Source organism: Hibiscus syriacus, unplaced genomic scaffold (assembly GCF_006381635.1).
Source record: "Hibiscus syriacus cultivar Baekdansim isolate YM2019G1 unplaced genomic scaffold, ASM638163v2 tig00111427_pilon, whole genome shotgun sequence".
Lineage (NCBI taxonomy): Eukaryota > Viridiplantae > Streptophyta > Magnoliopsida > Malvales > Malvaceae > Hibiscus > Hibiscus syriacus.
Window position 1 is genome coordinate 4,588,537 of NW_024063088.1, and position 23,312 is coordinate 4,611,848.

The window sequence follows — 23,312 nt, forward strand, 5'->3', positions numbered from 1 at the left end:
CAAACTACATGTATTCACACAAATCATTTAGCACATGTTGTAATCACATATACTCAAATCAAACATATGCATATGATAATAAGTTCATGCATTCTAATATTGGAAATAGACTCGTTGCAAGTCTTATTTCCATTAAACATCATAAACTAACTTGTATGCACTCATCTGGCCTCACTAGTTAATACCGATCTCTCATCTTTCCCTTGATCGATCTTACTTGCCAAATGTTCCGGAACTTGTTTAGGCTCAATATCTACAAAAATATAATTTCCAAGACGATTATTAGAAGCCTAAACCTTATAATTCAATACTAATAACTTAAATTAATTTATGGAACTATAATTCACTTTTTCCTTTAGGGGGTATCGATACACTTTTTAAGGTATTGGTACCCTTATTGCATTCTGTTAGTTTTTCGTTCAAGAGGGTATTGGTACCTGTTGAATGGGTAAAGATACCCCTAACCTAGAAATCATATTTTCAGTACGAAAATTACTTCATTTCATCTCAAACACTTCATATTTCAATCCCTTTTGTATCCTTAACTTGCATACACTTACTTAAACCAATTAATTTCCATTTAATACCTCTTTAACTTAAAAATCCACTCCTCCACATAGCATTCAAGAATCATACCAAAATTTCTATATGTTCTAAATCCAATTATATCACTCCAAATCTCTTAATTCAACTATTGACAAGTCAAATTTAACTTCAAATTCTACTTATCAACTATTTTCTAAAATTTCATTAAAAAACTCCAAATCTTTAATCTCTCATAACTCTTTCATTATTTGTTTAAAAGCTAACTTAAGCATTCCTTAAGCTTTTCTATCATCTAATGATCATAACCTAATCTTAAATTCAGCTAAATATTAACCAACAAGAAATCTTACCTTTGCTCTTGGCTTCCACATGTGAAGAAGAAATGAGAAGAAGAGAACTCTGGAAACTAGAACCTTGTCTCCCTTCATTTCCACGTATTATATCTTATATAAAGGAGGAAATAAAATATTTCTTGTGAAATTACTATTATACCCTTCAACATTTCCATAATTATCATCCAATCCAATAAGAAATTATTCCTATTTAAGTCGTTGAATTTTTAACTTGTTTCAAAACCGAGCACATAGTTTTCAAAATTTGTAATTTAGTCACCAACCCTGATTTGGGATGTTACATAAATTACATTCACCTTTCTTTCACAATCTTTTATTTTGAGTCATCAAAAATAAAAAATTACAAATTGGTCACCATCATTTGACATTGTTAGCATTTTTGTCACTCAAATTAGATGCTATTGTGATTTTAGTCACTCCCGTTAAATTTTACTTTTTTCTATTTTTATTTTAAACACACGACTTAGACTTTATTGTCATTTTTTTCATTGACATAAAAGATATATATTGAGAAAAAATTAAAATATTTAATTTATATATGATCTAATCGAATTATGTTATATATGATGTTGTTTAACATATTGAATCGAGAGATAAGATGGGAGCTTTCATCTTGAAAAATCTAATTTAGTGCGAGTGAGTAAAATGACAGTAAAATCTAAAGCAAATGAACGAAATAAAAATAAGATTTATGAAATTTAACTGGAGTGACTAAAATACAAATAATGTCTAACATCGTCGACTAATGGCAAGTTTTTTATTTTTGGTACCGAAATGGAAATTTGTAAAAGTTAGGGGACTAAATGTGTAGTTTACCCTATATCGTATGCCAAAGCAGGTCCGAGAGAATTTGCAGGCCGAAAATCAACACTATAATACAACAAAGCACCCAACCTGACGATAGAAAAAGGGAAAAAAAAATCAGCGAAATGGCGGACAGAAGAAAAATCACATTGTAATTTTTTTTAAATGTGGAGTATGGTTGTGGAATCCAAAGCGAATAACAGAGATTGGTGTGACTGTTCTTCGTCGTCGATCTGTAAGTTCTTCCCCCCACCCTCGAATCTCTTGTTCGGTTTTTTGGCTGCTTCAATTCAAATTTGAATATCCGTTTTTAAGGTCATCTGGGAATTTCTAGGGTTTTGGGTCTGAGCTCCAGATCTTATCATCCTCAGATTTGATTCACGAGCTTGGGAATTTCTGTGGGTGTTTTTTTTCCTCCTTCTTCAATTCTGAGAAAATTTAAAATTTGTTTTTTGAAATAAGGGGATATTTAAACGGGAAAGGGAAAAAGTTCACTCCAGTTGTATGAAAAAAAGGGAGTTAGAAACGTAGGATTCAGATTATACTTTCTCAGTTATTGAAGATAGCCCTAGTAAGGATTAACAGTTAAGAAATCGATCACCATGGCCCTTATTTTCATGTTTGCTAACAACCTCAATTTTGTTTCATGGAATTTCAATTGTAAGTTGTAACTTTACCTTTATTTTTTGTTTTGAGATATAGATTGGTGTTCTGAAAGTAAAATAAACTGAAATCAAATTTAACCTGACCAAAAACAAACCCGCTAGCTTGTTAACCTTGGTTACTTACATCTTTCAGTTTTCTTGTCTCTGTAACTTTTCTTAAAGGAAAGGAAAAAAACTAAATGTTTCCAAATTTTGTTAATTCTTTTCACTGAAGTTAGCTTTCTTACACTGAGAAGAACATTTGAAGCTGACATCCTTTTAACTTCCATTTGGACTAAATAAACCATTTGTTTCTTTTGTTCGGATGTTTTCAGGTTTAGATTCTTCCTTATAGTATCTGTGTCTAGACCTATCGCACTTCATAATGACAGAACCAAGCTCAACTGATGTGATACTGGACTTTTTGAGGAGAAATCGCTTTACAAGAGCTGAGGCAGCTTTGCTTAGTGAACTTGGTAACCGCCCTGATTTAAATGGATTCTGCCAGAAACTTACCCTTGAGGAGGACTCTGGCAAGGTACTGGAAGAAGAAAATGGGGAAAAAATAGCTGGTGAAAGTCATGGTTCGGGCTCTCAAAACAGTGGTGAGGTCTCTAAGGAACTTATAGTGAAAGAGATAGAGTGTGCGGCTGGCAGAAATGGGTCTGAAAGCCAATGGAGAAATGCTGCTTCTACTGGGGATTCTAATAAACCCAATGAAGCGAGAGTGACATGTGATAAGAGTATTGCATTCTCTAATAAACCCAATGGTCCTGATCTGTTAAAAAATGACAGTATATTTAGTAGCCCCCATTTTTCAGACATGGGGAAACCATATCAGTTGAGATATTGCATGTCTGAAGCTACTGGCATTCATAAAGGCAATGTTAAATCTGGAGAAGAGATTTCGTTTCCAGTTGAAACTAAAACTTCATGGCTTGGAAATACTAGCAAAGCTAATTTAGATTACAAGTATGACAAGTTTCATACGAGTGAAACTAAGGAGCTTGATCAGCAATTTAAGACTAGCAGCGCATACTTGAAGGAAAACTTTGCTGATAACATCAGATGGTCTAGACCTGAGGAACCCAGTAGTTTATCTTCAGAGATATGGAAAGATTGTTCTGTCAAGACTGTTACTCCATTCCCCAAGGGGGATGTATCAATCGGTAATAATGCTGTTAGTGCTTCAGATAAGAGAGGAGGAAAGCAAAAAGCAGATGTGCTTGATGCTAGAGCAGCAATTAAAGAACAGGTGGATGAGGTTGGGAGGGCTCTATTCTTTGGGAAGTCTCAAGGTAGTGCTGAGCAAAAAGGTGTAAATGGATTGGTCTTCCCTCTTGCCTATGATGATCAAAAGGAAGAGTTTCCTAGGTTGCCTCCAGTTAAACTCAAGTCAGAGGAGAAATCATTGAATGTTAGCTGGGAGGAAAAATACGAGCGTGATGGCCCAGGAGCAAAGCTCATGACTGCCGACAATACCTTCCTTATAGGGTCCTATTTGGATGTTCCCATTGGGCAAGAGATAAATGCTTCAGGTTAGCTAACGTATTGATATGGTTAGTTGATGATTTGTGCTTACATAGATGTTTGATTTTTGTTTCGTTTAAACTAATGGCTGCAAATTGTTGCCAATAATCCAGACTTTATTTTTTCTACTCTTGCCTTTTCTGAACTTGATTTTTGGTTTCTTTTACCTTCTGGTAGGATATATGCATACATTTTGTATGTCTTTGAATGTGCATGTTCTTTGTCAAAAACTTAGAGAGATGTGTAATTTGTTGTGGTGAAAATCTTTGTTAAATTGAAAAATTTTCCATCTAGCTATAGGTGTTGAAGCGTCATTGGGGATCTATGTGAACTTTCTGTTGATATATATATATATATATATATATGTGTGTGTGTGTGTCCTCTAAGATGAAATCATACTTTGTTGTCGTGAGTTCTAAGATTTGTCCTATGAAGTTCATCAATTTTCTGTTGGCAAGGTTCTGTTTGGGTCCAAAAAAACCAATTTTGAGTGCTGGGAAGATAGGTTGAACTTTTCCCAAGGTGATTCAATCATTCAAGCCATAATAATAAAAAAGATTGGAAGAAGCCTTCTAAATAGAACTCTGTGAAACTCAAGTGGAACTAAGTTTTTATGCTGTTTCTTCACTTTGAAAACATCATTGTTTTCTAGTTTTTATAACAGGTCATACCAAGTTTAGTTTTTTGTGAAGCCTGGTGCAACTAGACAGTAAAAGAAATACGTATCATGAAGATAGCTGACCCTGAACGTTCAAATATCCAAAATATATTATATTAGACTTTTAATTCAAGATTGGACAATAGTTAAAGAGTAGCTTTATTTTGAGTTGTGCGTAAACACTGGAATTATTTTTTTTTTGATAGGAATAGTAGGTCTCGTTAAAAACCTCCCTCGTAGTTGCCTCTTAAAAGGAGGCAACTAGCTGAAGGAGGAAAAGAGTACCTCAATTTATTAAAAACCAGAATTACATAAGATACACATTACACTGTAACCTAAACACTGGAATTATTAAGTTACTTTAGAACATCTAACTTGAATCTTTTGGACTACTATAGAAAATTATGATAGTTAATTACATAATTGGCATGGGTCAGTGAGGGAATGAGAACTTTTTTTTTTGATAAGAAGAGAGGCCTCGTTAAAAACCGGGAATGAGAACTTTAGCAGGTGTAAGTTCTTATTACAAAGGGATGAGGCACTGAAATTATTTGTTCAGTTGGGTTTTCTAATATGACAGGTTTGGCATTGTAGCCAATTAGAAAATTCTAGTTTTAGGAATTATCGGCCTGTCAGAAAATGGGTACTTTAATTTTTCAACCTAAACAGTAACTCAAAGGTGGAATTTGATATCTAACTGATATTATGTTGAGGTGGAAAATGAGTGAGTTCAGGTCAGATGCTTCAGTTCCGTGTTCTTTCATATTTAGGTTGTCTAGTTTTGGGCTAGTTTTAGATTTTATGCAACCATTTTAACATAATTTGTGCAATTATCTCAGCTCCAGGCTCTTTATCCTTTTAGGTTTGTGCCTCTCCTAGTTTACTTTTTTTTTTTGTCTTCTCTAGTATTATGATATCTGAGATGATACCTTAGGAACAAATCCAAGTGGATTGTAGGTTTCAAACTACTGTTGAACTTATCAAGGGAAATGAATAAATGCTTATTTTTCTTGATTTTAATGTACTCATATATGCCTCTCACTTGATATTTTTAAATTATTTGAATTACCATGGGAAATTTGGGGGGAACAGTATAGGAGATGCAAGGAAGTCTTACCACATGGGCTGGAAATCATTAGGCTGTAAAAGTGCATTAATGCTGGTTGTTAAATATAGCCAAATGGCCTAAAGTATTGATAAATGTTAAATGGACATTTGATAATATAGCCAAATTGCCCAATGGAAAATCTTAAATGGACATTTAGCAATATGTATGTTTTTCGGAATTGTCAGGATAACTATGTAGTTAAAACTGAGACTAGAAATACTTAAAAACTGAAAAACCTGAACATTTGATAGTATTTATTCCAACTTATGTAGGGTCCTAATCAGCTTGCAGCTAATAAATAGATAAATGTTCTTGAGATTTAACCTGTGCTTGCATACAGTTATGATGAAGCGAAGCTACACTGAAACAATGCTAGGCTTGATTGGAACTTGATCTTATTTTTCTATACTCAAGTTTGACATATTTGAGCTCGTTGAACTATGCTTACATAGCATTTACTCAAATAAGAAGCTCAAAATTCATTTGAGGCATGAGTTGTATGCAACTAGTAAATATTATACTAAACCATTTATATAAAATTGTTGAAAATATCTAAGTGTACAATGAGTTTGAGTTAAAAATCAAGTAAAACCCGGGTAGCTAACAAATAGTCTGAGTCAAATTTCAGACCTCTTAAATTCAAGTAAAATAAGCTCTTTTCTTCGTCTTCTCCTTCCTGGAAGGTCATTTTATAACTATAAACATGATAAATGCATTTATGGTCATTACCTTTATACTGCCAATGGTTCAAGTTGCATCTTTCCTCCTAATTCCAGACTAATTTTGCATGCTTTTAAGCATTTGTATTTTAGATCTAGATGTATGTGAAGTGTGAAAAGGATTCAAGTTTTAGCATTCTCTGGTTCCTTAGGGTAGGATGTTAAACTTTGTCTGGCACTGAATCTATTAAGTTAATACCTATATATTTATATACTGTTAGAGCATCTCTTGTTTCACCCATAACTCTGCTGGTAATACTTAAAAATCTTTTTTATGATGGTCCAGGTGGGAAAAGGAATGCTGGAGGTAGTTGGCTTTCTGTGAGTCAGGGCATTGCAGAAGATGCATCTGATCTGGTTTCTGGTTTTGCTACCATTGGTGATGGATTAAGTGAATATGTTGATTACCCAAATGAGTATTGGGACTCTGATGAATATGATGACGATGATGATGTTGGATACATGAGGCAACCTATTGAGGATGAAGCTTGGTTTCTGGCGCATGAAATTGATTATCCTAGTGACAATGAGAAGGGAACTGGGCATGGCAGTGTTCGGGATCCACAAGAAAGAGGTCAAACCAAGGATGAAGACGATGATCAATCATTTGCAGAAGAGGATTCTTATTTCTCCGGCGAGCGGTACCTCCAGGCAAAGAATGTTGAACCACTTGCAGCTTCTGATGATCCTATAGGGCTGTCTGTAACTGAAATGTATGACAGGACTCGTGAGAATGATTTAATTGCCCAATATGATGGACAGTTAATGGATGAAGAGGAGCTTAATTTGATACGTGCTGAACCTGTTTGGCAGGGATTTGTCACACAGACAGATGAACTTATCATGCTGGGGGATGGAAAAGTTCTCAAAGAGTGTGGTAGATCTCAGCTGGATGATATTCGTATAGATAATGATCAGCATGGTTCAGTTAGGTCGATTGGTGTGGGAATCAGCAGTGATACTGCTGACTTTGGCAGTGAAGTACATAAAAGTTTAGTTGCTGGTAGTAGCGAAGGGGATTTAGAATATTTTCATGACCATGATGGTTCTATTGGTGGTTCTCGACAAAGTCATCATGAAACTGAAAGGAAATATATTGATAAATCAATTAGAGATAAAAGAAAAATGGGAAAAAATGATTCTAATAAGTATGTTATCGGGAATGATAAAGGTCTGATCCCCCAGGTGAAAAATCTTGGAGATGGGGGATTTTCTTTTCCTCCACCATTAAGAGATGGGCAGACGGTGCAGGCAGGCCCTAGTAAGTCTATATGGTCAAATAACTGCAATGCCGCTGGTGAAGAACATGATGACTATTTGACTGCTTTGAAGGGGTCTGATGATATGCTTGTGACATGGCGGCAGAAAAGTAGTGATTCTTCAACTGCCAAAAGTTATAGGGATGAAGATGATGCCAACACTGTAAAATCAGCAAATTCTAGTCCTTCATCTCTCTCTAATTATGGTTTTGGTGAACAAAAGCAGACCAAGAAATTAGAGGATGAAAAAATTAGTGGCACAAGGGAAGAGGATCTTGTGGCATCACTTGAAGATGAAGAGGCTGTTGCCGTCCAAGAGCAAGTGAGACAGATTAAAGCACAGGAGGAGGAATTTGAGACCTTTGATCTAAAGGTTGTGCATAGGAAAAACAGGCATGTCTTATCTTAGAAACTAATCTTAATTGTAATTTATATTCTGTTCATTCACTGGTGCTGACGATTTCAAAATTGTGCTGATGTGCCTTCTCTCTCTCTCTCTCTCTCTGTCTCCCACACACACACTGTGATATCAAATATCCTTGAACCTTGCTGGTGGTAATCACCATGGACTATGCTTGAGGTTGGAGAGCCAAAATTAGTAGCAAGCGTCCTCATTTTTTTACCAACCGACAACTTTTTGAAGATTAATATGTTTTATGCAAAGTAGTGCTTTGTGTCAAGCAGAAGGAATATAGGGCATCAATTAACTAATTACATGATCAGTTCTCAAATTTTTTACTACTTTTTCCTTTACCAAGTATTTACCCAAGCACATGTTCTTTTTCAGGTTAAATTTCTTTACGTAACTCTTCATTGGAAGTTTAGTTTCTCTTTTACTTATTTATCCCATTTTTTGATTTTGAGACAATATCTGACCAGCGAAACTACTGACTTGATCTCTATGTGGATGATTGCAATCATCATGTGACCAGAAAGAAAATAAAGCATGTTGAATATTTCAGGAAAATCCTGTTTTTTTTATTGATGACACAGACTTAGGTTTAGAGCTAAATTTTGCTGCTTTAAAAACTTGTGGCATATTTCTGGAACTTTTACATGCCTGATGATATTTCTTTAGTATAACTTATATTGATTGGTTTTTATTTTGCTATCAGCTATTGAGCACTGGTTTGCTTATTCGAGTCCTCTTTTTTTGCTTTCCAGAACTGGATTTGAGGAGGATAAGAATTTCCATGTTGTTCTAAATTCTGTTATCGCTGGGCGCTATCATGTTACTGAGTATCTCGGATCAGCTGCATTTAGTAAAGCTATACAAGCTCATGACCTGCACACAGGCATGGATGTCTGTGTGAAAATTATAAAGAACAACAAGGATTTTTTTGACCAAAGCCTTGATGAGATTAAGCTTCTCAAGTATGTTAACAAACATGATCCAGCAGATAAACATCACATTCTTCGATTGTATGATTACTTTTACTACCGAGTAAGTGAATGCAGGCATGGCCACTAGTTCTTTTGTGTTTCTATGATATACATATTTATTGGGGACCTTGTTCTGGACATGTCTGGCTTCATTTGTTTTGTATGTCGAAGTTTGAGCTGGCATGTTCGGTTATAAATGCTCTGTGCCGGAGAAATTAGAAGTTTGGCTAATGTATGATAGTGTCATGTACATGAACAACGATATGCGTGAATTGAGTAGAATCTGACTCTTCTCTATTTTCCAGGAGCATTTGCTAATAGTCTGTGAACTTCTCAAGGCAAACTTGTATGAGTTCCATAAATTTAATAGAGAATCAGGTGGAGAGGTTTACTTCACAATGCCAAGATTGCAGGTTTGTCGAAAGTTGTTTTCTTCACAAGTGGATCAAATCTATGTTTTTACCATCATGTAATCCTCTGGAATTCTTTTGTGCAGTCAATTACCATACAGTGTTTGGAGGCTATCCAGTTTTTGCATGGCCTTGGACTAATACACTGTGATCTGAAACCAGAAAATATATTAGTTAAAAGCTATAGTAGATGTGAGGTGAAGGTCATTGATCTTGGGAGCAGTTGTTTTGAGACAGATCACCTATGCTCCTATGTTCAATCCAGGTCCTATCGTGCACCAGAGGTTATCCTAGGACTTCCATATGACAAGAAAATAGATATCTGGTCACTTGGCTGTATCTTGGCAGAACTCTGTACTGGCAATGTAAGTAGCCGTCTTTAAACATTAGCTAGCATTTTCTGCTTACGAATACGGCCTCTTCGTAATAGCATTCAGTGATGTCCTCATCCATAAATGCTAAATGGATTAAATTTTGGTACTGTGTCCAATCACCGAGTCTCTGAAACAAGTTGGCTCGAACTTGGTCAAAAGACAATGTTTTGCATGTTATATTTTCAAGATTTAGATTTTAATGCTTTCATTCTATTGCTATAAGTTAGATAGCTTGTCTCCTGACTGATTATTTTCTTTAGTTGATCATACTGGAAAAACGCATTATTTCGCTGTAATAATTCTTTAATCTATTTCTGAATAATTATTTTTGGAGCAATAAATAAATATTGGTACAATTTGGCTTCGATATGATGCAGGTACTCTTCCAAAATGATTCACCTGCGACTTTGCTTGCACGAGTAATTGGAATAATAGGTCCAATCAAACAAGATATGCTTGCCAAAGGACGAGATGCATACAAATACTTCACGAAGAATCACATGCTTTATGAACGTAATCAGGTCTATCATTCTCGCTATTTCTTTGGTGGGGGAGAAAACATTTATTTTGAACATGCTTCCTGTGCTTAGGGGACTCCCTGTCCAATCTCCTTACATAACTTGAATGCTGTTTTTATGTTTATGTATTTTAGCTTAACGTGGTGCGTATTTATAATTATACTTCAGGAGACCAATCGACTGGAATACCTGATACCGAAGAAGACATCCTTGAGGCATCGGTTGCCTATGGGAGACCAGGGTTTCGTTGATTTTGTTGCTCATTTGCTTGAAGTGAACCCAAAGAAGCGTCCTTCTGCAGCAGAGGCTCTGAAGCACCCATGGCTATCATACCCATATGAGCCCATATCAGCTTGAGGTTTGTTCGATTAGACTTGCGGCAATAGCTTCGGCTTCCTCGTATTGATCGGGGAAGGAGCTGTTTGTATTACTGACTGGAATTGATGTTATCCATTTGTAGTGGATCTCTCGAAGGAGCTATTATCCTCCCTTGACATGCCTGCAAAATGCATTCAAAGGTGTTTGATTTTGTTTGGCTATATGGTATTATATATATATATATATTATAAATCCTTCCCCTTACCAAAGTAGTATTTGAATGATGTAATTTTGGAACGTTAGAGTTAATTGGATGGGGGAATCTAATATTGTTGTACATGACATCATGATGTGTGATATTTGTTTTAGGTTATTCAGTAATATAGCTTTGTGAAATAGTTGGTAACCGTATTTTGGTCATCAAGCCTGCCGCTGCTACTCCATGTTTTGCCTTGGAAACAAAACCACCGGGCCATAGATTGTCTCAGGAAAGACGACTAATATACGGTTAATATACGGTATTACCGGATATATTAAAAGATATTTAATAAATTCGGTTTAGTGTTATTTATTATGTTGACAGACTAATAATGTTTTAGGTAAAAAATATGAAAAATTAATAAAAAATTTGGTAACCGGTAAACTTTGGTTATCGGTAAGTATCGATACATATATATAAGTGTCAATATTTATTTCACTGTGAAAAATATTAATTTAAGGTTATTTTTTTAGTGAGTTTTAAGATATTAATTTAGTAATTATACACGTCTAATGGTTTATTTTATGTTACGATATATATTATTATTAAATTAAAAATAATAAACATAGATATTACATATTTATTATTATCTTTGGTTAAAATTGTTAAATTTAAATTCTATATAATATTTTATAAAATATCAAAATAATCAAATAATTTTTTGTGTAAATGAAATTATTAAATTAATATTGTATGTGGAAAACATTAAGCACTATTAAAAAATTTTGAAACATAAATTACATAACTTTCAACAAAGTATCGATACATTTTTATAAAAAATATCTATACTTTCAACATATCAGGTAAATTTTACCGGTTTTATCATAATGTTACATGATATGTTGAAAGTATCGATCCTTTTTATAAAAAGGATCGATACTTTACAAAATAACAGGTAAAAATATGATATAATAGGTAGCGCTTATATAATGTAATAGGTATCGTTTATATAATGTAATAGATATCGCTTATATAATAAAATATGTTAATTACTGGAAACATTATCAATCACAATAACATATTAGGTAGCGCTTATATAATGTAATAGGTAGCGCTTATATAATGTAATAGGTTAATTACTGAAAATATTATCAAGCACAATAACATATTAGGTACCTCTTATTTAATGTAATAGGTAGCATTTATATAATAAAATAAGTTAATTACGGGAAATATTATTAAGCACAATAACATATTAGGTAGTGTTTATATAATGTAATAGTCACTCTACTCTATCATATGCTTTACTCATATCCAACTTAAGAGCAAAAAAACCAAGCTTCCTTGTGCGTTTATTAACAAAAGAGTGAATTAACTCATATACCGAGATAATGTTATCAGTAATCTGCCTCCCCAGAATAAAAGCACTATGCATGTCATCAATACAAACATGCAACAAGCTCTTCACTCAATTGACAAGCATCTTCGAAACAATCTTAATCAGTACATTACAGAGACTAATTGGACGGAATTGAGCTAATTTTGATGGAGATTGTACCTTGGGGATAAGCACAATGTGTGTTTTATTCACCTCCTGCATATCAACTCCTGAAGCTTTTAGGGGGCTCATCTTCTTGACTGCTTTAGTAACATCCTCAAAAGTGAATTCGGCTAAGAGACCAGTATTCATATCGAATGAAATACATCAAAAGATGCCATCAAGAACTTGATTATCCACGTTTCCCCCATTAGACATAAATAGATTATGGAAATGGTTCCTTGCATGGGCCTCAATTTCCTGCTGCTCCTCAACAAACCGTTTGCCCTCCTCATTTTCAAGAGAATGGATTCTGTTCCTGCGTCTCCTCTGCTACGCAAACCTAGGAAAAAACGGTGTTGTTGTCCCCATTCCGAAGCCAATTTTCTCTAGCCTATTGTTCCCAATAAAATTTTGATTTGTCCGCAATGTCCCCAAGAACATCATCTGTAGAGGAAAGCCAAAAAGCTCGGCAAGTCTCCTCTTTAGATCGACCTCTGTCACACTTCTCTCGATGCATACGCCTAAACCATTTGTTAAGGCCATGTCGAACCACTAGTATCCTATCAAGAACCAAACCTGAAGAAGATTCCCACAAGTTTCAAACCTCAGTTTCGCACAATTCTTCCATCAACCAAGCGGCTTCAAATTTGAAGTGCCAGTGTCAACCCATGTAAGAATGCGACATAGTATTAAGCAAAAGCGAAAAAATGGTCCGATATAAAGTGTGTCGTATGTGAAAGGGTATAGTGGGGAAACAATTCCAACCAATTAAGGTTAGCAACTCCTCTATCCAGCTCTCTCGAATGTTATTATCTACTCGTCGGCCCCTCTCCCATGTAAACCAAGTCCCAGAATAACCAATATCATCAAGTCCGCAATCGGAAAGAGTAACACAGAAATCCTTTATTTGTCTCACATTTCTACCCAGGCCTCAATTTTTCTTAGTAGAAAGAAGAATTTCATAAAAATCGTCGATAACAAGCCACAGGGTATCCAACTCATTATCAAGTTATCGTAAAAAATCCCAAGAAGCACGTCTTCGATGTTCTTCAGGTGCACTGTAAAATCCTGTACATCTCCACAATAAGCCATCAATTGAATAAGTAATAACTACGTCAATAAGCCATTCCCCCCATTACCAGCAGAGAGCAAAGTACCACCTCACTCTTCCCTCCTTAACCATGGACTTTTAGCAAACCCCCTTTGTCTCGGAGGAGCCCGTAGTGATACATCCCACTGTGGAACATGATCCCGTTTGTCCTTTAGAATACGTAGCGAGCAGAAACCCTCACCATGGCCTAACTTGCCACACAAGAAACAAAATAATCACAACTTATCTTATCAGAATAAAGTATATGCATGCTTACCACCGGAAAAGGCCAGCTTATTCTTACGTTTCAGAAGATAGCGAATATCAATTCGGACCCAAGCACGACTGCATCCCCTATATCCCATCGAGATAGCAGAAGCATCATAAATTAAGAATTTACCAATGAAGTTCCCTAATTGAGTAGCCATCGCTTTAGATACAAAACCCACCGGTAAGTCCACAATTTGAACCCAAAAATCCACCGTTTGCCGAGCGACTAACATTGGATCATCACCCTCCTTCAGTCTATGCATAACTAGTAGATGTCCATTGAAATACTAAGGACCCTCCGTCTCGATTCGTTCAGCATCAACAACATGATATAGACGGAACATAAATCTCCCCTCCCCAAATTTAGTGATAGAAATCCCCCCAATAGGATGCCACACGTTAGCCAACGTTGTCCTCATCACCTGAACATTGATCATACTTGACGTATGACAAAACCCTAAGAAACAATTCTAGTAGGATATAAGAATGTCCCCTTTGTTAACGTTGAGCGGTAAAGCCTCTTCTTCCTCCTCCAATTGTAAATCATCCAAGTGTTGGACTAGATCACCCATGATTGAAGTAAAACATCCGAGATTGAACATCAAAATTAATTGTTGACGTTGATCGAATAACTAAAACTAAAAGGAAAAAACCCTAGAACGTGCCACCCAGATAGAGAGAAAAGGGCAAAACCTTACAAAATAAAAATAAAAAATTAGATAACCACTGGGCCAACTGAAGTTATGTTTTAACAAAAAAATAATATAATATCAAACTACAATTGAAATTATCGATAATATATGTCTTAAAATTAAAATATTAATTATAAAAATTATATTATAATATAATATATAAATATTGCAGCAATGTATGGAAGCATTTGAGAACTGTTTAAAGGAGCTTTTGAGACCTTAAAAGCGGCCGCTGAAAGATATGGAAGCAGCAATGTATGCATTGCATGCAGGCCAAAGAAGGTATTTATGTGGTTCCTCGTTTGTTTAACCCCTCTTTTACATTTTTAACCCGTTAAATGATAAAAGAAAATGTTATTTTCCTTAAAAGTTCTGAATTTAAGCAATTGCGCTTTATATGTATGTTGTCAATTGATTAAACTTTTTTAAAATATGTATTATTTTACAATTACCTTGAACTATTCAAAAATAAAATATCAGACAAAAGACGAGATCTACTTGAAAAAGACTCAATGCTTTCTTCAAACAGTGAACCTCAAGCCACTACTGATGAAGGAAACAAAATTAACCCTTTAAATCTAAAGAATTAATCGTGCAATAATGATTTCGAACGATACCGTTATTTTTATATAACAATTGTCATTTCAGTAATGGACTGCTTTTCTAATAGTGAACCGTTATTTAAACTCCTAATTGCCGTTATACAGACCCGATGTAACAGAGGAAAACGATGCAGAGAATGTTGGACCTTCAAACGGACAAATTGCAGTGAAGTTGTTGGACCTTCAAACGATGTTTCCATACATTGCTGCAATATATATATATATATATATATAATATTTTTTATAATGAAAAAGAAAATGGAAGAGTTAGTGAGAAGGCAACACATAGATATGTACGTGTCAAAGTTGATGGGTTAACATCTCCCAAGTGTCCCACATGATTCCAATTCCCCTCCGTCTAATTTAAGCAAATCATCTTCCACTTCTCATCCATGCACAAGCTCTTTGCTTTTCTCTTCATCTCTGCTATTTTTCTCTGCACAAGCTGAAGCATCGGTGCAATTATTTACAGCAGCTTCTTTGTTTTAGATGCCAACTCGTAGATATGCAGTTGGGAGGGCTGATGAGGTCACTCATCCCGACTCCATGAGAGCCACCTTGGCTGAGTTCCTAGCCACTATCATCTTCGTCTTCCCCGGCGAGGGCTCGATTCTGGCTTTCGGTACTGTCTCCATCTCATGTACTTAATTCCTTCTAATGGCTTTTGATTGATGTTTCTGCTTTGTTTAAAAATGGTTGCAGACAAGAAGTATAAGGATACGACTACGAGTACAACGCCTTCAAGACTGGTGATGGTAGCACTTGCGCATGGGTTGGCTTTGTTTGCTGCTGTGGCATCCAGTATGAACGTATCGGGTGGCCATGTGAATCCGGCCGTCACCTTCGGTGCCTTGCTCGGTGGAAGGGTCTGAGAATTTCAAATTCATATATATTTTGGTCATTTAATTATTTTCTTCCAAAATCATTCATAATGTTTTTTTTAATTCACCCACTTTTAAAAAATTAAATAAAACTAAAAAATAAACAAAAACCGATGAGTTGTAAATTTTTTTTTTTATTTTCCAACGATGATGTGCTATTATCTTACACAAATACCTTAGTTAGCTAATCCTTATTCTCATATGTAATGGGGTTTCTCATATGTAATGGGATAGGGGATGTATGATAGTAGGCTGCCCCCAACGTCAGGTTGAGAGCAGCTTCCGTAGGAGACGAATTATGAAATACCTTCTGTGGGACTCGATTCCACGACCCCAACGATAAAAACCTTGTGCTCTATCAACTGAATTGAATGGTCATTTCCTTACACTAATACCTTAGTAGTTCTACTTATTATTCAACAATAATGATTAAAGCATAACATTAGGTATATTTTTTTAAAAAAAAGTTATTAATTGTTTGGTACGAACAATATTACTATGACTAAATACATAGTTTATCCTATTTTCTATTAATAATTTGTATTTATCTTTAAAATTTTATAAATTCATCATTAACATTAAATCTTACCATTAAATCTTACGTCTGACTTCATATATATATATATATATATATATATATATATATATATATATATATATATATATATAAATTTGTGTGATCTGCGTGTGATTGATGGTAAGTTCTCATAATTGCGTTGCACTTTAAATTTTATAAATTAATTTCTAATATTAAATCTTGTGTCTATCCTTATAATTGTGTGTGATAGATAATAAGTTCTCATAATTTCTTTGCTCTTTGGTTTCAGCGGCCGGTGGGGTTCACGGTGGCGTACGGAGTCGGAGAGCTGCGTTGCATGATACTAGAGATAGTTATGACATTTGGATTGATGTACACAGTTTATGGAACAGCGGTTGATCCGAAAAGAGGAAGCATGGGGACAATAGAACCATTGGCTATAGGGTTACTAGTGGCGGCCAACCTCTTAGTTAGCCTCTTAGTTAGGGCTTTAAAAAGTTGATTCAACTTGTAAAACTGACTAAAATCGACTCGAGTCAAAATTGTTTTTGACATGCACTGTGGCGATCCGAAACCAACTCGAGTCGGAACTGATGTTGACCTAAATCCGATTTAGACCTAGAAATTGTGGATCCGAACCCGACCTGCATCCGACCTGAGAACGATCTGAACCTGAATTGAACCGAAAATATGATACCCGAACTCGAACTGCATCCAACTAATATGAACCCGAACCCGAGATTGACCTGGTAAATAACTGGTATTATCCGACCTGTTTTCAACCTGACTTATTTTCAACCTGACATGTTTTTAACCTGATCTGTTTTTAACCTGACCTATAAATGATCCGACTTGTTAATGATCTGATCTAATATTTATCTGACTTATATATTACCATGGAAATCTTATAAATTATCAGTTTTTTAACTTATGATGTAATTAAAATATTAATATGATTATTTTTTAAATGTTATAATAAAATATTTATTATGATAATTATATTAATAAATAGATCAATTATATAAAATTATTTAATAAAATTATAAATTATTTAAATTTAAATTAGATCAAACATTATTAATAATGCAAAGGAAAATTAATATAGTTTAATTTATATAAATTATATAGTTTAATTTATATAAAGAAAAAATAATATTAATAATTGTTAACTTCCTAAAAAGGCTACTTTTAAGGCTTTTTTCACTTAAGTTATTGTTTGTTAAAAAGCTCATTTTAGGCATTTTAGGATCATGTAGTTGCATTTGTGGTGGTAGTGCTATTTTATTTCTTAATGATGCTACTTGAAGGAAAGGTGCAGTTTGTCTGTGGTGTGCAGAGAATAGCAAGCAAAAAGGACTAGATGGGAAGTAATGTCGCGGCATCACACGTTGCTGAAGCAGATTGAAATGCCTTGGCATTTCTGGCGCAGAAAACGACAAAAAGATACAGTTGTATGAGGACAGCTAGCACTGCACGTGGAATGATTGATGTAGCCACCTTCTAGAGGACTAAGGCCACCTGGAGAATTAAGTTCATGCTTATGGTGTGATTCTAGGGGTATGAGGGGTATTTCGCACCTAACAACCTAATCATTACCCTAGATCCTTTTATTGTAATGACACCTAAAGGAAAAGAAGAGACGTGAAGAAGAGGCACACGCATAGAGCAGAAAAAAATCAGATTTTTATTTCATTTTCCTTTTCTTCTTCCTTGGGTTTTCCTCCATTGATTAAGCTCCAAGAAGTGGCGAGCTACGTGTCGAGAGGAGCTAGCAAGCTAAGGTAATTCGTGGTGGCCGAGGAGACCTCCGGTGACACGTCGAAGGCTTCTTCTCACTTCCCTTTTTGCTATTATTTTTCGATTTATTTGTGGGTTGTTGGAACGAATATTTGCATGACTTTGTGTTTGGATATTTCGAACCCCACCATGAACTAACTTATTTGGTAGTGGTTGGTTTAATGGATGTTTAGACTTTATTTTGATGATATATTTGAGTTTATTTTGGTTCTTTATTTGCTTTGCTTATGAATGTTTCACCATCTAGGCTTGTAAGAGGCATGGAAATGTCCATTTCTTAGATGAAGTTTAGGTATTTGGGAGAAACCTAAGCTAGAAATACTTGTAAGTATTCGAGAGAACCGCAAGATAAGATCCTCATAAGTAATGGGTTATAATATTTCCAAGGGGCTTTGAACCGGCCTATGGATATTACAACCTAATCCCTTAGATCTCGAAAGAGACTAGAATAGGATTTTAAAGACTAAAAAGGGTGTTTTTATCAATAGGGTAGGCTGGCCAATATCGTTGAGTGAGAGCAGATGCCTTGGCATCCTATTCTGTTAGGTTCCTGTTGAAAACATTTTTGATATTTCGATATAACAAATTAAGTTAAATGAATTTTAAGATTTTACAAATGATTTTACAATTTTATATTCGATTCAATTAACCGAATATCAAATTATTACTCCAAGTTTTTCAAGATCAATTTTAAACCTTACTAAATGTGTAAAATTGTGATTTGTATTTAAACTATTTTTAAAACAATTTTCACAAAGTATTTTGAACCAAAATCAAAGCCTAAATTCAATTATTTGAGGTGATGTACCAATGCATCAACCATGCATCGATGCATTAGTGAATTAATTGAAACATCGAATGCATTCCATGCACCGATGCATTCTCCATGCATCGATACACTCTGAATATTTTCAAAACATCGAATGCATTTGATGCATCGATGCACAAGCCATGCATCGATGCACTCAGGCTATTTTCAAACATCAAATGCATTTCATGCATCGATGCACACTTGGTGCACCGATGCATCAAGTGTTCCAACGGTCAAAATATTTGAATTTTACACTGATGCACCGATGCATCCTCCATCATGCATCGATGCATGAGACGCTCCACCCAGAAAAATTAATTGTTTTCACACTTGAACGGCTCTATTGACTCCACTAATTATCACCAACGTTCAGAAGTGATTCAAGGTGTATTTAAACAAGTTCTGAAGCCCTTGATCAAAAGAAATCATAGAGAATCAAAGAGAAAGCATCAAACCTCAAGTTTGAGCATTTCAAGCCTATTTTTCATCCAATATTCATTTGCTTTCAAGAACACTTTTGTACTCAATTGTATTTATCTTTGAGTGTTCTTTTCTTTGTTCTAGAATTATGCAAACATCTTACCTTGTGAGGTTTTCTTGTAAGTTTGCAAATTTGTAATCTTCTCTTTGGGAAAAAGAGTGTTCTCAAGAGTTGGGGTATACTCTTGAGGGATTTTGTAAGGTTATCTCTTTGGCCTCAAAAGAAAGAACAAATTAGTGAATTTGTTGGAAAATCCTTAGTGTGGATAGCTAAGGTAGTGGACGTAGACTTTGTTTGAGAAAGTCGAACCACTGTAAATCACTGTGCAATTACTTTCAATTTTCTGCAAAAGCTTCCACGAAATTTTTTATTGCCAATTCACCCCCTCTTGGCCAATTCCGTCGATCGATTAACTCAACAATTGGTATCAGAGCCTAACTCATTTGAAGGTTTAATCACCTCTTGAGTTGATTCGGGAAGAGTTATATCGATTATCAAAGTCATCAATGGCCTCCGCTTCAAACTTCGACTCCGGTCTCGATTCGATGCCCGTCAACAAGCCTCCTTTCTTCAATGGGGCTAATTATGCCTATTGGAAGAATAGAATGATGTACTTCATTCAAGCAAGTGACATGGGAGCATGGAATGCCGTAGAAGAAGGATACATCAAGCCTCTCACTCATCCAAGGTTGTGGAGTGAAGGAGACACAAGAATGTTCCAGCTCAACTCCAAAGCCATCCATATTATTTTTTGTGCTCTTGAACCAGATGAATACGGAAGAGTTTCATTGTGTACAACCGCCAAAGAAATATGGGACAAGCTTCAAGTCACACATGAAGGTACAGATGAGGTAAAGAAATCAAAAATTAGTATTCTAACGCATAGCTATGAAAATTTCAGGATGAAACCAAATGAAGACATCAAAGCTATGACGGATAGATTTTCAACGATTGTCAATGGTCTTAAATCGTATGGAGAGATCATCTCAAATGAAAAGCTTGTGAGGAAGTTAGTCTACTCCCTCCCAAAATCATGGCAATCAAAGAAGACGGCAATCATCGAGTCTAAGGACCTATCATCCTTAACTCTTGAAGAACTTATCGGTTCACTCCTCACTCATGAGATGATGCTTGAAGATGAGGTGGACCTTGATAAAGTTGAAGAGACACCAAAGGAAAAGGAGAAGAAGAAAAACATTGGAGTTGCTCTCAAATCCACAAAAGATGAGAGTGATTCTAATAATGATGATGATGACGAGGAAATTGCATTATTTGCCAAACGGTTCAGAAAAATGATGAGACCTTACCGAGGAAGAAAATTCAAACAAAACGAAGGCCTCAAAAATGAACCAAAAGAGAAGGACCCAATCATTTGCTATGAATGCAAAAAGCCGGGGCATGTCAAATATGATTGCCCACAATTGAAGAAAAAGGGTCAATCAAAGAATAAGCACAAGGCTCATGTGGCTACATGGAGCGATGAAGAAAGTTCCGATGAAGAAGAACAAGAAGTAGCAAACTTGTGCTTGATGGCATTCGGGGAAGATTCTAAGGTAACCTCTAACTCATCCGATTTTGATGATTTATCTTATGATGAGTTATTTGAGGAGTACAATGGGTTGGCTTCGGATTATGAGAAATTGTTTTTAAAATATAAAAAATGATGTTTCAAAATTAAAAAATGAAAACAAACTCATATCCAAAACCAATAATGATCTTGAAAGTAAAATTAAAGATTTGCAGATCAAACTAGAAGAATTTGAAAAGAAAAATTTAGATTTGCAAAATTTACTTTCAAAGGTCAATGATGATCATCAAAAGAAAATTGATGATCTTAAAACTTCTTTTGATAAAGTTGGTACAAAACATTTTGAAAAAAGGAGAAAATTCAAAATCCAACTTTGTTAGAAAAAGTTTTAGAAGCTACAATCATAGAGGTCCCCAAAGAACTTTAAATGGAAAAATCGTTAGAAGTATGTGGGTTCCTAAAGAACTCATTACTACTAAAGATAAAGATATCCTACACAAATGGATACCTAAGGGGACTAGGATTTTGGAAACTAATGAATATGGACCCAAAAGAATTTGGGTACCAAAAATCAAAAGTTAATCTATGTTTGTAGGGAAAGGAGCATTACTACAAGGCACGGGAAACAAATTCAAATTCATGGTACCTTGATAGTGGATGCTCAAGACATATGACCGGAGACAAAAGCCGATTCATTGAGCTTAACGCCAAAAATAGAGGAGAAGTGACTTTTGGAGACAATTCAAAAGGTCACATTGAAGGTATTGGTACAATAGGTAATACCTCTTCCATACAAATTAAGAATGTTTTATATGTGAATGGATTAAAGCATAATCTATTGAGTATTAGTCAATTATGCGATAAAGGATTCAATGTCTTATTTGAAATTAATGGTTGTAAAGTCATTGACATTGCATCTAATCGGATTATGCTTGTTGGTCATAGAATAGGGAACATTTACATGGTGCATTTAGATTCTATTGATATGACTAATTTATGCCTAGTTGCTAAAGATGAGCATGATAGTTGGTTATGGCATAGGAGATTAGGTCATGCTAGTATGAATGTTTTGCAACGGCTAATTCAAGGTGATTTAGTTCGAGGGTTGCCTAAACTTAAATTTGATAATGATAAAATCTGTGATGCTTGTGCTAAAGGAAAACAAAAGCGTGTTTCTTTTAAATCCATTAATGACGTATCAACTAGTAGAGTATTACAATTGATCCATGTAGATCTTTTTGGGCCAACTAGGACTACTAGCTTGGGTGGAAAACAATATGCATTTGTCTTGGTAGATGACTATTCTAGATACACTTGGGTTCTATTCTTAAGTACTAAAGATGAAGCATTAGAAAATTTCATCACATTTTCAAAAATAATCCAAAATGAAAAAGGTTACTCTATCACTAGTCTTAGAAGTGATCATGGAACTGAATTTGAAAATCTTGGATTTATTGAATTTTTTAATTCTAATGGTATTAGTCATAATTTTTCAGCACCTAGAACCCCTCAACAAAATGGAGTTGTTGAGAGGAAAAATCGAACTTTAGAAGAAATGGCTAGAACCATGCTTTGTGAAAATAATTTGCCAAAATATTTTTGGGCGGAAGCCACAAATATCGCTTGTTATGTTGTAAATCGAGTAATGATTAGGTCAATTTTAAAGAAAACTCCATATGAAATTTCCAAAAATAAAAAGCCTAACATTAGTTATTTTCATCCTTTTGGATGTAAATGTTTTGTTTTAAACAACGGTAAAGAAAACCTTGGCAAATTTGATGCTAAAAGTGATGAAGGAATTTTTCTGGGTTATTCCTTAAATTCTAAAGCCTATCGTGTATTTAATAAAAGAACTTTAGTTGTAGAAGAGTCTATACATGTTGTTTTCGATGATAATCCCCTTCCGAGGAAGGATTCTTGTGTGAATGATGATGTAGGTGTTATAAATACAAATGACGTTAGACATGAAGTTGGAGAACCATCATCAAATGAAGAAACGAAAAATGAGGAAACTCATATCCTCTTGAGAATCCAACCATTGAAGAAATGGAAGTATCTTATCCAAGAGAGTACAACTATGTCAAGGATGGTGAAATTATAGGTGATCCATCAAAAGGGGTAACAACTCGATCTTTTCTTAGAAATATTTGTAATTATGTTGCATTTATCTCATGCATAGAGCCTAAGAATATTAAAGAAGCATTAAATGATGAACATTGGATTATGGCTATGCAAGAAGAGTTAAATCAATTTGAGAGA

At 34.9% G+C, this 23,312-nt stretch overlaps 2 protein-coding genes across 2 annotated transcripts; both read left to right on the forward strand.

Moving 5' to 3' along the window:
* The first annotated feature begins 1,817 nt into the window (after positions 1–1,817).
* LOC120163088 lies at positions 1,818–10,893 on the forward strand. The gene is made up of 8 exons (XM_039173100.1): positions 1,818–1,938; positions 2,683–3,885; positions 6,649–8,014; positions 8,786–9,065; positions 9,310–9,417; positions 9,501–9,779; positions 10,166–10,309; positions 10,475–10,893. The coding sequence occupies exons 2-8, from the start codon at positions 2,733–2,735 to the stop codon at positions 10,661–10,663; spliced, it is 3,519 nt and encodes a 1,172-aa protein (XP_039029031.1). The 5' UTR covers positions 1,818–1,938; positions 2,683–2,732; the 3' UTR covers positions 10,664–10,893.
* Positions 10,894–15,506: 4,613 nt separating this feature from the next.
* LOC120163188 (probable aquaporin TIP3-2) lies at positions 15,507–16,938 on the forward strand. The gene is made up of 3 exons (XM_039173185.1): positions 15,507–15,639; positions 15,720–15,883; positions 16,726–16,938. Exons 1-3 carry the CDS (start codon positions 15,507–15,509, stop codon positions 16,936–16,938), a joined length of 510 nt encoding a protein of 169 aa, XP_039029116.1.
* Positions 16,939–23,312: the final 6,374 nt, after the last annotated feature.